The 17,668-nt window shown below is 33.3% G+C and overlaps 1 protein-coding gene across 1 annotated transcript; it reads right to left on the bottom strand.

Moving 5' to 3' along the window:
* Positions 1-8,022: 8,022 nt before the first annotated feature.
* Positions 8,023-15,097, bottom strand: TAT7 (Tyrosine transaminase family protein). The gene is made up of 7 exons (XM_028055561.2): positions 14,698-15,097; positions 13,330-13,669; positions 13,003-13,221; positions 9,241-9,300; positions 8,611-8,766; positions 8,416-8,509; positions 8,023-8,183 (listed from the first exon to the last, which is right to left on the bottom strand). The coding sequence occupies exons 1-7, from the start codon at positions 14,991-14,993 to the stop codon at positions 8,065-8,067; spliced, it is 1,284 nt and encodes a 427-aa protein (XP_027911362.2). The 5' UTR covers positions 14,994-15,097; the 3' UTR covers positions 8,023-8,064.
* Between the last annotated feature and the right edge of the window lie 2,571 nt (positions 15,098-17,668).

Genomic DNA, 17,668 nt, shown 5'->3' with positions numbered 1-17,668 from the left:
GCTAGAAGAACCTATACTGTATTTTAAAAAAATAGTACAAGATATTACATCGGTTCCCATAAACAACTGATGTAATATATGTTTTATCTATTACATCGGTTATTCGACAATCGATGTAATACGTCTTCACTTATTACATCGTCCGATATAACATCGGTTATAAAACTGATGTAATATGTCGAAAAAAATCGATGTAATATGCTATTACTGTACTCTAAGCAAACTGCAAGACTAGTTGGATGGAATGAGTTTATCCACTAAGAGAAATAGTTTCTTTTACAATTATGCATTATGCAGAATGAGAATAAAATATGTTAGGATTTGTGTTTGTTTTCGCGTTTGGTGGAATTCTATTATAGGATAGATTTGCTTATGTCTACTATTGTAAGAAACATTTGAAAGAGAGGAAAATTTCATATTTACTCTACATTGTCTTATCTGGAGGGTGGTACCTCGAAATACCATTTCTTTTTCATCCCCTATCATTTGGTGCTTTCAATGGCTTCTCAAGCCTCCATCGATCTTCTGATTGAGCAATTGGCTTGCCTCAACAAGCGTATCGATGGCCTTTCTCATGATGTGGTCGCCCTCCAAACCAAACCAACCACCACCCTTACACCGTCCCGATCACATAAAGTCATGCCCCCTATTCGTCTCGATTGTCCACAGTTTGATAGGTCTAATCCTTTGGATTGGATTTTTGCAGTAACCCATTTTTTCGAATATTATCAAATTTTTGAAGTCGAATGACTCAAACTCCTTCCTTTCTACATGGATGATCCAACATTCAGTTGGTTCCAATGGATGGAGCGCAATAACATGCTTCGCACCTGGCCAGAATTTCTCCACTCCCTGGAAACACGATTTGTCCCTTCTCATTTTCACAACATCAAAGGCCGCTTGTGCAAATTATCACAAACCAATTATGTTCTGCAGTAACTCACCGAATTTGAGAGTCTTTTCAATCGTATCACCGATGTTCCTCCATTATTCATGCTTGAGTGTTTCATTTCTGGCTTACGCCTAGACATTCAACGCGAGGTTCTCGCCTTTCAACCTGTCACTTTCTCTGAAGCAGTGGAGTTGGCCAAACTGCAGGAAGACAAATTTGGTTATTCCCCAACCCCTTCCAAGACACTATCCACCTCTACGTTCACAACGACGCACACACCATTATTACCCACACCATCCTCATTGGCACTCCCTTATAAGTGTTTGTCCGCCTCCGACATGCAAGCCCGATGTGATAAAGGCCTTTGCTACAATTGTGATGATAAATACAGTCCTGACCATCATTGTAAATCACATTTTTTCCTCCTAATTCATGATGATGAGGAACAACCCATCTCGGAAACATCACCCCTGGAGTCTCTCAAGCCAGATGCTACGGGTTCTGCACAGTTGAGCCTGACTGCCCTTTCTGGCCATTTCACCCAAAGATGTTTCATGTCACGTGTCATATTTTGACAAACCCGATTCGGGTGTTGGTGGATAGTGGGAGCTCTCACATTTTTTTGCAGTTCACATGGACCTGTGAATTGGGCCTTCCTGCCAACCCAACTAAACCCTTTTCTGTAACAATAGGGAATGGACATGCTTTGACATGTTCTCAGGTTTGCACTAAGGTTCCCTTTCTGATTCAGAAGCAACCTTTTTTGGTGGACTTTTATCTGATCGACCTATGTGGGCCTGAAACTGTTTTAGGAGTGCAATGGTTACAAAGTTTGGGCCCTATGTGAACTGATTATGAACAGCTTACTATGCAGTTTACATGGGATGGAAAGATGGTGAAACTTCTAGGAGAAACACAACCTGAACCCATGGCTATTTCCATTCATCAACTTCACCGTTTATCCAAGCACTAATGCATTTTCTTCTCTGGTTCTCCTAGTGAAGAAAAAGGACCACACATGGCGTTTTTGCATTGATTATCGCGCCTTTAATACGATCACGGTATCAGATAGCTTTCCAATTCCAACAATTGATGAACTACTAAATGAATTGGGTGCGGTAGTTTGGTTCTCTAAATTGGATCTTCTACAAGGCTATCATCATATTTGCATGAGCCCAGATGATATACATAAGATGGCTTTTCGCATGCATGATGGACACTATGAGTTTTGTGTGCTACCGTTTGGCTTGTCCAATGCATCAACAACATTTCAAGCCACCATGAACAAACTCTTTCGGCCCCATTTACGGAAGTTTATTATCGTCTTTTTTAACGATATTCTAATTTATAGTACTTCCTGGTCTGATCATTTACTTCATTTGGAAACCACTTTTCAATTGGTTTTAACTAACCAATTCCATTTGAAAGTGTCCAAATGTTGTTTTGTGTTGCAACATATTGAATATTTGGGGCACATAGTTAGTGCAGGATCAGTGGGTCTCGACGGTTCCAAAATTGAAGCTATGATTTCTTGGCCAACCCCTAGATTTGTCAAGGATTTGAAAGGGTTTTTGGGTCTCCTAGGATTCTACCTAAAATTCATCTGCGATTATGCATCCTTGGCATCACCCCTCATAGATTTGTTGTGCAAGGATGCGTTTCAATGGTCTCCACAGGCTCAAGATGCATTTGATAAACTTAAGGAAGCCATGTCTACTACTCCGGTGTTGACCCTACCGAATTTTACAAGAACATTTGTAGTTCAGTCGGATGCATCAGGTACCGCCATGGGGGCAATTCTATCCTAGGACCAAAAACCAGTGGCATTTTTTAGTAAGAAGTTTTGTCCTCGTATGATGAGAGGCTTCTACGTATTTGCGGGAGCTCCATGCCATTACAACAGCTATCAGAAAGTGGCGACAGTATCTTTTAGGCAATTACTTCATCATACAAACAGATCACAAGCCTTTGAAAGATCTCTTGACTCAAACTGTTCAAACGCCGGAACAACAATTTTACATGAGTAAATTGTTGGGGTACAATTACATGATTCAATATTGTCCTGGTCGCAATAATGTTGTTGCAGATGCATTATCACGAATTCTTGACAAACATAGCAACTCTTAACTATGCATCATGACAGTTCCTCATTTCCAATTTTTGGAGGAATTACGCACAATTCTTCAGTCCAACCAACAATTTCAGTCCATGAAACGAGATATTGAACAAGGTGCTGAAATTGCAATTGATTATAAACTCCGAGATAACCTGATTTTTTTTCAAGGGAAAAATTTGGTTGCCCCTCTCTTTTCCTTTTTGTGAAGTACTGATGACAAAATTTCATTCAACCCCTTTGGTTGGTCACTTTGGATTGGTTAAGACCCTTAACCAATTGCAGGAAATTTTTTTCTAGCCAGCGATGTCCAAGGATGTTAAGGATTTTATTCAAAGATGTGTGATCTGTCAACAAATTAAGTATAGCCCTCAAAAGGCAGCGAGACTCCTCCAACCTTTTGCACCACTCACTCGACTCTAGGAATACCTGACCATGGATTTCATCACCCATCTTCCTCATTCCCGTGGATATACAACTATTTTGGTAGTTGTCGATCGCTTTTCTAAAGCTACCCATTTCGGCCCTCTACACACTAAATATTCTGCTTACCAAGTAGCTATGTTATTTATCAATTTGGTGTCCAAACTCCATGGATGCCTAAGAGTATTATTTCAGATTGTGATCCCTTGTTTTTAAGCAAATTTTGGCAAGCACTGTTCAAGGCTTATGGTACTCAACTACGTATGTTGACTGCTTATCACCCAAAAACGGATGGACAATCGGAAGTGCTCAATCGTACACTTGAGCAATACTTACGAGATTTTTGCCACCAACAAACTACTCAATGGAGTCATTACATTCCATGGGCAGAATGGTGTTATAACACTTCTATCCATTCAGCTACAGGATTCACACCTTTTGAGATTGTGTATGGTCGTGCTCCTCTTTCACTACTAGGATATTTTCCGTGAGGCTTTGTTAGCTAAATTCTAAATTACGCAAGAATTTGCATAAGTCTCAAGAGCGCATGAAGAAGTTGGTGGATAATCATCGACGTGATGTCCAATTTGAAGTAGGGACTTAGGTGTATGTCAGGCTTCGTCCATATCGTCAAACTTCGGTGGCTGGACGTACTCCTCACAAGCTAGCCAAACGCTACTTTGGTCCTTTTCAGATTATTCGTCGCATTGGAGCAGTGGCATATGAGTTGGTCTTACCCGCATACATCCTATTTTCCATTGTTCTATTCTGAAACCCCGTGTTGGAAATCCCCTGACAGAGATTGGCATCCTTCCTGCAGAAACTCATCAAAATGGGTCGTTGTTAGTTCCATTAGTTATTTTGAATCATCGAGAAGACACCTCAGTTGATCCATCAAGCATACAAGTTTTGGTGCAGTGGATGGGGCTTTCTCCTGAAGAGACAACCTGGGAATCATGGTCAAATATAAAACAAACTTTTAACCTTGAGGACAAGGTTTTTCTCCAAGGGCCAAGAGATGATACAGATGGGGGAGCTAATGGGCCGAGTAACACCAACAACCCAATTGATGTGAGTAGGCCAATCATAAGGAAAAGCTCTAGGCAAACTGCAAGACTAGCTGGATGGAATGAGTTTATCCACTAAGAGAAATAGTTTCTTTTACAATTATGCATTATGCAGAATGAGAATAAAATCTCTTAGGATTTGTGTTTGTTTCCGCATTTGGTGGAATTCTGTTATAGGGTAGATTTGCTTATATCTACTATTGTAAGAAACATTTGAAAGAGAGGAAAATTTCATATTTACTCTACGTTATCTTATGTGGAGGGTGGTACCTCGAAATACCATTTCTTTTTCATCCCCTATCAATATATTAGCTCTTGAACATCCAAAGAGACTTTCTGGATTGTGAAATAACCTACGAAACAAAAAAAATAGTTTGGTCCCCAATAACTAATTTCGGGTACTTTGGGGTTAAAAACAGGTAAAACATACTAAAACTTAATGTAGAAAATAAAATGTTAAGTAGTACTCACTCTTTCAGCTAAGCTTTGCCTATTGGTGGCTTGGCCACAATGTGCTCAAACGAGAATTTAATTAGGGGCTTTGGAATTTTTTTCTACTATATGCTTGGCGAGTGCTACAATCGCAATATCGAAGCTAGCTCAAGCATCCACAGTGGTTCTAATCTTCATCACTTGCAGATTCGACAAACTTTGCCTCGAGACAATAAAATAAACACTTATTGGTAATTCAAATTAGGGTTTATAGGAAGTTGGAACTTAAAAGATCAAATTGGAATCGAAAAATAATGTATTAGAAGAAAAAATCTTACGAAAACGAAGAAAAAAACTCTTAAAAAAAGAAATTGCTAGAAGAAAATAAGATGTCTTACAAGAATGGCTTCCATTGGAAGAGAGAGGATGGCTTTGGAAGATACTTCTTAGAAAAAAGATGTCTCATGAAAAGAAGAAAATGGTTCATGGAAAGAAGAAGTGAATAAGCTTTGTAAAACACTCTACATTCAAAACGCGTGAAAAGTTTATCTAGACGCACAATAGGACTCATTATACAAATTTAAAATCCAATTTAGGATATAATGTCAGTTTAAAACTGACTATAAATGTTATATAATTTTTTAAAAAAAATTAACATAACGGTAATTTAATATAACTACCATTGATGCTAAATGTTATTTGTCTTATAGTGTTAGGAATGTCAACTAGGCATGTAAGATACGGGTAGTAGCTCCCTCATACCCTACCCACTAGATAAATATTGGTCATGTGCGAGTATCCGCATATTTTTTAATATTCACGAATACTCACGAGTATTTACAAAAAAATTAATATTTAACAATATGTTTCAACCATAAATTCAAATAAAAGTACAATGTATAACATTCATAGATTTCAAACAAAGTGCAAATAACTCTTTTAATTAGTGTTAAGCGACATTTACAAAGAAATAGATATTTTTTAAAACCAATTGATAAAAAATAACTCATTCAAAAGTAAAGCGATATGTTAATGTTTTAATCATGTTTTTTTTATTTGTTTTAATTTAAATACTATGATACTCGTACCATACTCATTAACATACAGGTATAAAAATACTCGTACCCATTTCTCGCAGATATTCATTCACAATATCAATTTCCTATCTATTGCAGGTTTTATCCACATATACATATGAATACAAATCTTTTTGACATCACTCGTAGTGCCACGTAACACTCTTACAAGATTTACTTTTATAACTATTTTAACATATTTTTTAACACTTCAATATAAATTTTATGAATAGATTTTTATTTCAATAATTATTTTTTAATTATATTTTTTTATTATCATATAAAGAATTGAAACACGTAATGTGTTTCCATTATTGATAAATTATAATTTATGGTCAGAAAAAGAGTTGAAAATTTTATAATTGATTAATTTCTTCAGTAAAAATAATATTTAAATAATTAATTTACATTCAATTCGATTTGAATCAATTATAAGGTGTCAAACCATGAAAAAATCAAATAGAAGTACTAGAAAAAATATCAAAATTAATCAATCTTTTTTATTTTAATAAATATTAACTTTGTCCGTTTTCAACAATTTAAATATTGTAGAACATATCTAAATTACATTTTACTAGCACACACGTAGTCGTTGTCGCGTCTACACACATAAGCGTTGTCGCGTCTGTATGTACGCATTTTTTAAATATGCATGATATTATATTAGTAGATAATGATGTAATTTCATTAAGTTAATATATAAAATAAAATTATATTTATTAAAAATAAAGTGAAATATATAAGAAAAGATGAAAGAATAACTATTGATAAATAGAAAAAAAAAGAAGCAAATATAAACGATTTTATAAAAAAGTTTGTAAAAGTAATAGTCAATTTTAAAAATTTAATAAATAATTATATTTTAAAGAATAAAATTAAATGTGGACACAAAATAGAGAATCCTCATATTTATCTGTATCCATTAATAATATAAATGTTTTTAATATTGTTTTTAACTATGTTTACCCATATAATACAATCAACCTATTTTATTTTATGATTTATATTCATATAGCACCCTTAAAAGATTTATTTTTATAATTATTTTTTATTAACATACTTTTTAACACTTCAGTATATATTTTAGTAATAGATTTTAATTTTAATAATTATCTTTTAATTATATATTTTTTATTGTCGTATAAAAAAGTGGAAACTGCATGTAATGTGTTTTCGTTATTGATAAATTATAATTCATGGTTACAAAATATATAATTGTTTATTTTCTTCAGTAAAAATAATATATTTAAAATACAATTTCGTCGGTTCTCATTATTACAGTTGTTATTGCATGGTGTGGTGTGCAGTTTTTTGTTGGCATCGTACAGAATATCGATTCTATAAATTTATACTGATACTATGTTATTTTGTTGATATATTTTTTTAAAAAATATTTAAATTTAATGTGAAATTAAGAATTTAATTAATATATAGAGACTATAATTAATATATATATATATATATATATATATATATATATATATAGAGAGAGAGAGAGAGAGAGAGAGAGGGAGAAATTAGTAATTTAAATCCAGGCTTATCAATGAATAATAAATATATTCCTGATATTTGATGAAGTGATGACACGTCTAAATAAATTAAGATTTTGAAAGACAAGTTACACTTGGTTTGGATTTTAGTCTTTTTACCACAAGAGAAAAAAAAAAGGACATTACATAGAGTGCAAATGATTTTTTAAACTAAAATATAGTATTGATGGTTCAATTGATAGATACAAAATTTGAAAATAATAGGAAAAAATTATACATAACATGTTAGGTTTAATTTCACAAACATTTTCTTAACTAATGACTAAACTTACTTCTGTAGAGATTTTATAGGCAATTATTGCTGCAAAAACTTGAAGTTTACAACAGTTAAATATTAACAATGTATCCTTAAATGGTGAGGTATTTAAAAAAGTATATGAATACTGCCTTTTAATGATGTTGCAATTAATATATCTCATGAAACTGAACGCTTAATTGAAATACAATATGCTATATTAAAATGCCAGCATTAGTGTAATAATTTTATTTATTTGTAGGTTCACAAATGCTTTTACAATTTTCTTGCATGCCTTTGACAGAAAGACTTTATCCTTTTCATACCCTCTCCAAGGGCACATGGATCAGCTGCAAAGGTAATACGAAGCCAATCTTTTAGCCCAACTGCAGTTCCTGCAAAGAATTCAAGCTTTTCTTTGTTACAAAATTCATTTTTCAAAGTTTGTTCAGAGTCATACCAAAATGAAAGTTAATTTTCACCTTATAAACTGGTTCTGTGAGAATGAATTAAACTGAAACTCACTTCCTAATAAACTTTGAAATTTGAAGCCTTTCAATACTAAATTTATTTTTCTGTATAAATGAATTGACTCCAAAATAGGAGATGCAAGATTTGCAAGAGTACCTGGAAGAATGATTACAGATTCCTCCTTTGCAAGTTTGAAACAGAAGTCTATATCATCACTTATATCTTCTAGGAGTGAAAGGTTTAGTTTCACCTGCATTTTATTCAAGAACACATAATAAATGAGTTCCACTGTTCAGACATTTATTCTCTTCCCAAAGAACCATAAATTGATAAAAATCCTCAGTTTCTCACCATCATAGCCATGGACCCTTCTGGTCTGTAAGGGCAAACAATGCATGGAATATCCTTTATCTCTGTACAACATATATCTGCAGTATGCCTCAAATTGTCAATGGTTTTATTGAAGAAAATCTCTTCAGTATTTGCAATTATCTGAGGTACAGCTGCCTGTAAAACCAGAAACGTCAAGAAATAAGTAACAGATGAATGCATGTCATGCAAGAAAACTCTGCTTAACCAAGAAATTCTGATGAAATGCTGACATATATCAGTAGCACCAAACCAAATCACTTGAATTTGATCAGCTAACATAGCTAGCAGCCACCAGTGAATACTAGTCTAGTCTTTCATCAGTTAAAACATGTCTCTGCAACAATGGTTCAGTCTAGAAATAAATCTAGAGCAGAATGGACATTTATTTTTTCATATTTTCAATTTAAGCTATGAAAATTTTGAGTTTAAACTTCATTTTCCTTTCATCGTTTTATATTTTTTACTTTTGCATTTCAGGTGGTAGTATCAAAGCTTTAAATGTGATAGAGTTCCCTTGATTTGAACATTGCTGTTAGCCAAACCATAGAAGCCATGCATCCATTTATGTATTGAAAATGAAAATAAGTGTGCAAGAGAAAACTTTAAAACCTGGATGAAAGTGGGTGGGCCTCCCAGAAGATCAAAATACTTTTTAATGCGCTCAACTACCTGCATAGGAAACATATGGTTTAGGAAATCACATAAGGATAGTTGAATAATGTTGAGTTCGAATTAGCAATAACAAGAAAACACAAGAATAGGAATAGAAGGAAGCAACTTTTATTTACCGGAAGGTTCTAGAAACAAAGTATGTCTGCAAACAGAGTGTATCTACCATACATATAAAGCTTTATATCAAGATAGTTAAGCCTAAAACATCAATTAATATATGCATTAGATGGTCTATGTAAACTTAACATTACTAGAAACTCGCTTAGTAGACAACCTTTTGTGCTCTTCACCAAACCCATGATTTAAGAATCAATCATCACAATTCTCCACCTTGACTCCAAATCATGGAAGACCTTCATCATCACTTTCTTTTATCCTCAAATGAAAAAATAATCCGCTCCAGACATTATTTAAATCTCGATCTTGGCAAAATATTTATAAACACATCCACAGGGTTCCCTCCCAAGACTACCTTCATGATCATGACCTCACCAGACTCAAATGACTTATGTCACAAAGTGCAATCGATATAATGATATGTTGGATGTATGACACTTAGAAGCTTAGGTAATTAAGAGCTTTGAATGACACCCTAAAGTTGTACCCACAAGCTTAGACTCATGCAGCCTAAACCTTTCTACCACCTTCTTCAATTTTCCTTGCTGAGATAGACAACTCTCCAACCCTATGAATCCTGCATATTTTCATCCCAAGAATTCGCCTAGTAGGACCAAAATTCTTCATTTCAAATTCTAAGCTTAATTTTTATTAGAACTCCTTTATCTCATTTTTATATTGGCTTACTATAAGGATGTTGTCTACATATAAGAGCAAAAAGAACACACACCTTTCTTCTATTTTCGAAACATAGACATATCATAACTACTCCTCTGGAATTCTATCGCGTTCAGGGAAGTCATTGAATTTTGAACCATTGTCTTAGAGTCTGTTTCAAGCCATATAGGTTTTTCTACAATAGACACAACCTTGATTGATCTTCCATAAATCCATGAGGTTGTTGCATGTATACAGTCTCTAGAAGATTCCATGCAGAAAAGTTGTCTACATGTCCAATTGTTCCAACACCAAATTGTATTTGTTAACATTTGACATCAAAATCCTTTCTGAAGAGTGTTTTACCACAAGTGAGAAGATTTATAGTCTACTTCACTTATGTAAAACTTTTCGCCACCAGTCTCAAATTAAAATTGCTTCTCCACATCTAGTATTTCCTCCTTCTTCATGAATACCCGCTTACATCCTACCACCTTTTGATTCCTAGGTAGATTAACATGCGTCCATGTATGGTTCTTCTTCAGAGGTTCATTCTCCTCCTCCATGGCAACCTTCCATTGTTGAACTTTTAAACCTTTTATAGCCGTTTTGAAGCTTCTAGGCTTTGAACATTCTATCCTTTTAGTTATAGTCAAAGGATAACGAATAAAATATGCATATCTAAATCTCATTGTGGGTTTGATTATCCTTTTCTCCCTATCACGCGTCAATTGATAGTTGGAATCCACATCAGTACGCTCAAACCTTCTTAAGTAAGAGGAAGAAGGGTGGTTTTCATCGTGTGATGCTTCATCGTCTGACCCCTTTAGACAATATAATCCATCACTAGAAGGCTTCACCTTAACGTGCACTTTCTCCTTGCCTTTCTTTGATCGTTGCACATCATTATCATTCAAGCCTCATCAAATGTAACGTCCCTGCTAATGAACCATTTGGCCTCCCCAGGTTCCAACCATCTATAGCTTGTACCCCTTCACTCCTATATCCAATGAAGATACACTTTTCTCAACCCATGCTTCCAATTTTGTCTTTTTTGGACACATGTTTACCAATCTCAAATTTCGATCTATGAGACTTTCCAAGTGCGAGGGATCACAAACTCCAACTCCTTCAAGCAGGTTTTGCTTGCCCAGCTCACTCAAACCCCTCTCACTGATGTCCCAACCTTCGGTGCCAGAACTTTGGCTTATATTGCATCGTCTAACAAGCCATAGATGCACGTGTGATCACTATTGAACTGTCTAATATGTAAAGGTTGTTCTTTTTCACCCCAATAGACACTCCTTTTAGAATCTTTATCATACTTTGTTCAATCTTGGTTGCCAAACCCATAAGATCAAACATGTTGATTGAAAAAATATTTTTCTGGAACATACCTTACTTCTTGCAACAGCATCTCCCTGCAATATCTTTAACTTGATTGACCACATGCATTGCACCTCCTTACAGGCTTCGTTGTCCCTAGAAAAATCACTCCTCCTTTTTTCAGTTTCATGGTCCTAAAGAGCTCCTTCATAGGACACATGTGATAAAGTCATCTTGAGTCCATGACTTAGAGCCTCTATGTTTCTGACACAAACAATACCAACATCCCAACCCAACAAACTCGTAGCTATTAGATCATACCCTTCTCGTACGTCTGTTTTATCCACCCTATTATTAGATGAATACTTTCTTGGCTTCTTCCATTTCCACTCTTTCTTCTTCTTACTCATTGATTTTGGGACATTTAAACTCTTCTTCTTCCTACACATAACATTACTAGACGCTCCCATAATAGACGGTCAAACACAATTTGAAAGTCAATTATCACAAATATACGATGAACAATGGTGAATTTAGAAGTAGAAGCATTTCTTTTTTAGTTTTGAAAATGTTTATATTAAGTAATAGTCAAGTTGTGCTCTATGGCCCGGTCAGTGGCCAAGACAACAGGAACGAATCGTGGAGATTTCGAATAAGGTTTCCACAGATGTTATCGAGTACCCCGACAACATTTCACTCAGTTTTTTAGTGTCGTCAGCTCAATTAAGATGGACCTCCCCAGTTGACTTCTGTTGGACTGTCCATAGGATTTCATCATGACCTTTTATACAAGTCATGTGACCTGGCCGGTTGGTCCTCACTAACCGGGCGGGACATCTCCGGTTGACGTTAGTTGAACTGCTCATAAGATTCATCCTAGTCCTTTATACAAATTATGTGATTAGAGCGGTCCATTCTCATTTACAGAATGAGGTCTGAAAACCAACTAATTGTCTAATTGACGTAAACATATTAGTAATCGGGACTAAGAGTGATTGGACCATGATTAGGCCAACCCTAATTACGAGCCCATGAGAAAAACTATAAATATAGGTCAAAAATATGGTTGTTGAAACTTTTGTCTCACATTAATTATAATCTTTACTACTTTGACCGATCGATCTTGTGCTGACTTTAAAATCGGAGTACCTTTAACAGGTACCCCAATCATTTGACAATTAGGAGCAATGGACGGAGAGCAAGATAGGAGATTTAAAAGATTTGAAAATTGTTTAAGTGGATAGGAGATTTAAAAGATTTGAAAATCGTTTAAGTGGACGTTGGACCCACACCCGAAACACAAGTATTGAAACTTCAATGTAGATTAGTACTAAAGAACGAAGCAATAAAAAAGGAAATAATTAACGGTAGTTCAACATGTATAAAATAAAGCACTACAGAGATCATCAACAAACATACTGAAAAAATGTTCATTTCCATCCCTAAGACCATTAATCACATATCGGTTATAAGATGAGTTAAAGATCTTCTCACATTAACTAATGTATTTGTTTCTAATTGAGGTGTGATTATTCAAGTAGCATGGCATCAATGATCCAAGACTCATCAAAAGATTAAAAGGTGAGCCAAGACACGAACCTTTGGTTCTCTAAAAGTGCCAGATGGATCATTTGTTACGAACCAACCAAGCCTCCATCCAGGAACTATCCATCTCTTAGACAGTGAGCCAAGAGTGAGAACAGGAACAACGGAGCCAAACACTCCCATTGGCACAAATGGCTTTGCCCCAAATGCAAGATGGCCATATACTTCATCAGAAATCACAATTGTTCCAACCCGTTTTGCAGTTTCAGCAATCTTAGTCCAATACACAAACAATTCAACAACTCCAGTTAATACTGTTAACTTTCAGAAACATAATCTCAAAAGAAACCTATTATGTTAGGCAACTAAGAAAGAACAAACCTTTTCCAAATGATGGTAACTGTACACATTCCCACAAGGATTCCCAGGGTTTATGATCACCAATCCAACCGTGTTCTGATCAGCAAGAGCTTCAACAGCATCTAGATCAACCTCCCAACCTTTCTCTGGAAGCAGATCGTAATGCCTCACTTCAACCCCTCTAAATGCAGTACTGAGTTCATAGATTGGGAAGCCTGGTCTTGGAAGCAAGATGTTTGCACCTGGGCGAGCAAGCATCGCCACTGAAACATCAATGGCTTGAGTGCATCCACATGTGATGAAAACATCATCACTTGATAACTTGTAAGGAAGGTCACGAGATAGATATTCAGCAATTGCTCTGTCACCATCAAGAAAGTAACTTTAGATGGTATTCAATTTTAGAATAAGGTAGTATAAATATAGATAGACGAAACAACATAAACAACCACATGACTTTGTTTCTTAGTTACTTACAGAACTTCATATGAACTGCAGAAAAAAAAAATGCATTGAAGAAAAATTGTTGGGCAGTTTAAAGTTCAGTGACAACCAAAAGAACACGTTTAGTACAATGAAACCATGTTTGTTGAATGAAACTGATCCTGGTCTAATTGAACTCGCTATTTACCAGCAGAAAAAATGTTGAAAAAATAGTTTCAGATATTGAATATGATAAACATGGAAAAAAAAAAAGGGGACAAAATCTGAAAAAAGCTAATGGCCTCTAGTGTAATAATAGTACCCAAAAAACGATTTTACCGAACCACATGACCAAATGCAAAATCATAAAGAAAACGCCAAGAACAAATGCCATACAATTTCACACTGGACAGAATTTCATGCAAACCTGAGAACAGTGAGCCAAAGTCAGAACCTACCAAAACGATCATCAATATCGACATAGCATAAAAATAGTAATTCTCTAAAAGTAGACTAATTAAAAAGGAAAATGTTATGCCTAAACACTTTTAGAAAAAGAAAATCAAAGAAATAAAATAAACCTTCTCATGAAGTAAAATTAGTTTTTGTGCATAAGTTTTTATTTTTAACTTATATATAATATGAAAATTTGGATTCTCCACTTGTTATTGTGTCGCTGCTCCTTAAAATACACAGAAATATCAGTACAGAAACGCTCCAAGACCAAAAACTCAGTGGAGATGAAGAAACTCATTATGAAGAAGTCTGTCTCTAGAATAAATTTGGGACAGGCAAATTAAGATTCTCAAAACAACAAAATCAAGGCTAAACAACAATTTTGAAAGACTCAATACAGTTGCGTAAAAGTTTTGGATAACCAAATTGAGCATTCTCTCAAACATGAACAGGGCTAGAGTGAAAATTTTGAAATCCCAAAAGAGAGAGGCAAAAAAACATAGACATTACATTCTAGCTTGGGGAAGACCAGCAGTGGGAGCATAGCCATGAAACTTGTGAGAGTGAAGAGAGTCAGCAACAGCTTCTTCAACAACCTTAGGTGTGTGGAATAATGTGGTGAGAGTTGGGTCACCCATACCCAGAGAAATAACTCTCTTGTTTCCACCATCCAAATTGACATCAATGTTTTCCATTATAAGGCTGAGAATGCCCTTAATGGTGATGGTGGAAGTTGCTCTGGTTTCATTCTGGTGATTGATGACGTTGCTGCTGTTGTTGTTCATAGCCACAGCCCCAGTTTCCATGCTCTGAAGCCTCTGCCTAATTCGGATTTGTGAAGGCCCAGTGGAGAATTCTGAGTTTGGTTTCGCCCCACACCACACGTTATGTTGTTTCTGCGCATGGAAACAAAGTTTTTGGCGGTTTATATAGTTGCGTGACTGTCCTATGAACCACCTTGTTACGTGTCAAAATATACCTTAATGGTTTTGTCTCACAAATTATGTGGAAGAAACCTAATCATCTTGGCTAACACGTGAACCTGACATTTCATATTTATTTACTCTTTAATTTTTAATATGATCATACATACTAAAAATAATTTTTATTAAAAATTGAATTTTAAATCCAAAGAAATTTTATTAAATTAATTTATAAGATAAAATTTGGATATTCATCTTAAATTTAATTGATATAGGATTTTTAGTACCTATTTCACATTCGTACATATATATTGTAAGTGTAAGACTAGATAATAATAATTTAATAAGAAATAACATGATAGATTTAGTAATCTACAAATTTTATTAAGATAATTTTCGAATAACTCTCATAATATATTAAAAAATGAATTTACAGTTAAGTTAATCCTATAAAACGGAATTATATAATGAGATTTGTATTTTATATATTATAAATTTATCAACCTACTAAAAAATAATTTATTTATAATTTTTCATTTTATAATTATGAATGTGTTATATGATGCTATTCTTGTTATGGAGATTTGTATGGAAAATAGTTTTTTTTTTCTTCTAAAATTAGGTTGGGATGTAATTTTCTGGAGTGTGTGAGGCTTTTTAGAATTTCTCCATTATGTGTTGACATTTAAATTTTTATTGAAATAAAATAAGAAAGGTTTGCTTTATTTTGAATTTAAGGTGTCTAGTAATAGGTATATTGATATCCTTGTTAGTACTAAGTTTGCTAATAAATTAGATTTTCTTTTTTAAGCTTCATATTTAACCCCTATTGCAAGGTTGAATGTTTTTGGACGAGTTGTGTTATCTTTTAGCATAGGTTTGATTTAGCATAGGTTTCATTTGACCTACCTATGCCAGTTAGGTTTTCTCTTTTTCTTTCTTTATATATGTGCATATCACAAATGATGGTTGAAGTTTTGGGATATCAACTTGATGGGGAAGTCACACACATGGTTTTGAAAAATTGAATCTTAATTATTTTTGTTTTTATGTTAACTTAGAGGAAGATACCTCTTTGGTCATGTTTCATTATTGTCTACCTTATTTTTGTTAATCTCATTCATGTTTTCACTTTTTTAAAAAAATGATGTTTCTTTTTTAACAAAAACTACTTATCAAAAATATATTTCTCTTACGCTTTTTTTTTTATTAAGAAAAATAAAGAAGTGTTTAGGTTTCATGAATTTTTTTTAATTTTGAGTTTGATCCTTAAGAAAATACGATAAATACTATTCTTAGTCTTTAAATGTGTCAATAGATGTTGATTAAGCCTCTAAAAGAACAATTTTTTTCATTTTTTAATTTTGAGTTTGATCCTTAAGAAAATACGATAAATACTATTCTTAGTCTTTAAATGTGTCAATAAATGTCGATTAAGCCTCTAAAAGAACAATTGTTTTCATTTAATATCTGAAAGAGTGTACATGTATGTGACAATTACATTCTTTGATTAAGTTTCATAAGATCCTTTTTATGTTAAACTTAATGATCAAATTAATACTATATTGTATTCTTAAAATTAATTTGACATTAAATTATAAAGTTTAGAAACCAAATTGTCACTTAGCTACATAACGTAATAATCATATCTTAGCATATTCGGCAACTAACACAGAATTTTAATTCTTTCCTGAATTAAATTCTCACATTTTTATACCTTCAAGAACAAAAGAGACACTTATCTAAAAATAATAATTTGAATCCCCTCAAATTGTAAAATAATTCTTAACTCTAGTTGCTGATCATGTAGGTAGTAAAGAGGCAGGTTTCATAACACGCTACCCTTTTAGGAAAATATTGGCTTTTTTTTTCCATTAATGGGATCATAACATGTTAGAGTTTTGTAATATATATATATATATATATATATATATATATATATATATATATATATATATATATATATATATATATATATATATATATATATATATATAAGGTTTAATGGTATTTTTTTTTTCTTTTATGTGTGATAATTAATGATTTAATATTTTTTTTCATTTATTTTTATTCAATGGTTTCTAAATTTTATAAAATAATGAATGTGAGTTTTTCATTAGATAGTATTAATGTGATTCCTTAAATTTTGTTGTTAGAATCGGCAAATAACATCTAAAAAGAATACATTGTATTAGTAGATATCAATTCATTAACTTTAAATGACGATAATGTTGATTTAATAGAAGTGACCATATTAAATTTTAAAAAAATATATATAAATCGCATTGAGTAAAAACAAATAGAAACATACTTAATCATTACTATAAATATATAGATAAAAATGCTATTAAACTTATATATAATATAATATAATTTGACGGATCTTGTTAATATTTTTTAAAGATTGAAATAATATTTTTAAACTAAATATAATTTTAATGTTTAATCTTCCTAAAGTAAATGAAGGTAACGTGAATGAAATTTTATTCCTCTCACGTGTGTTGTTACATCATTACACCTTTGTTCATAAATGAAAGATAAAAAAAAAGTAAACATTT

Source organism: Vigna unguiculata, chromosome 11 (genome assembly GCF_037176805.1).
Source record: "Vigna unguiculata cultivar grain cowpea cultivar isolate G323 ecotype 2 chromosome 11, ASM3717680v1, whole genome shotgun sequence".
NCBI classification, from domain to species: Eukaryota; Viridiplantae; Streptophyta; class Magnoliopsida; order Fabales; family Fabaceae; genus Vigna; species Vigna unguiculata.
The sequence above is the reverse complement of the archived record's forward strand: the minus strand, read 5'-3'. Positions and strand labels throughout refer to the sequence as shown.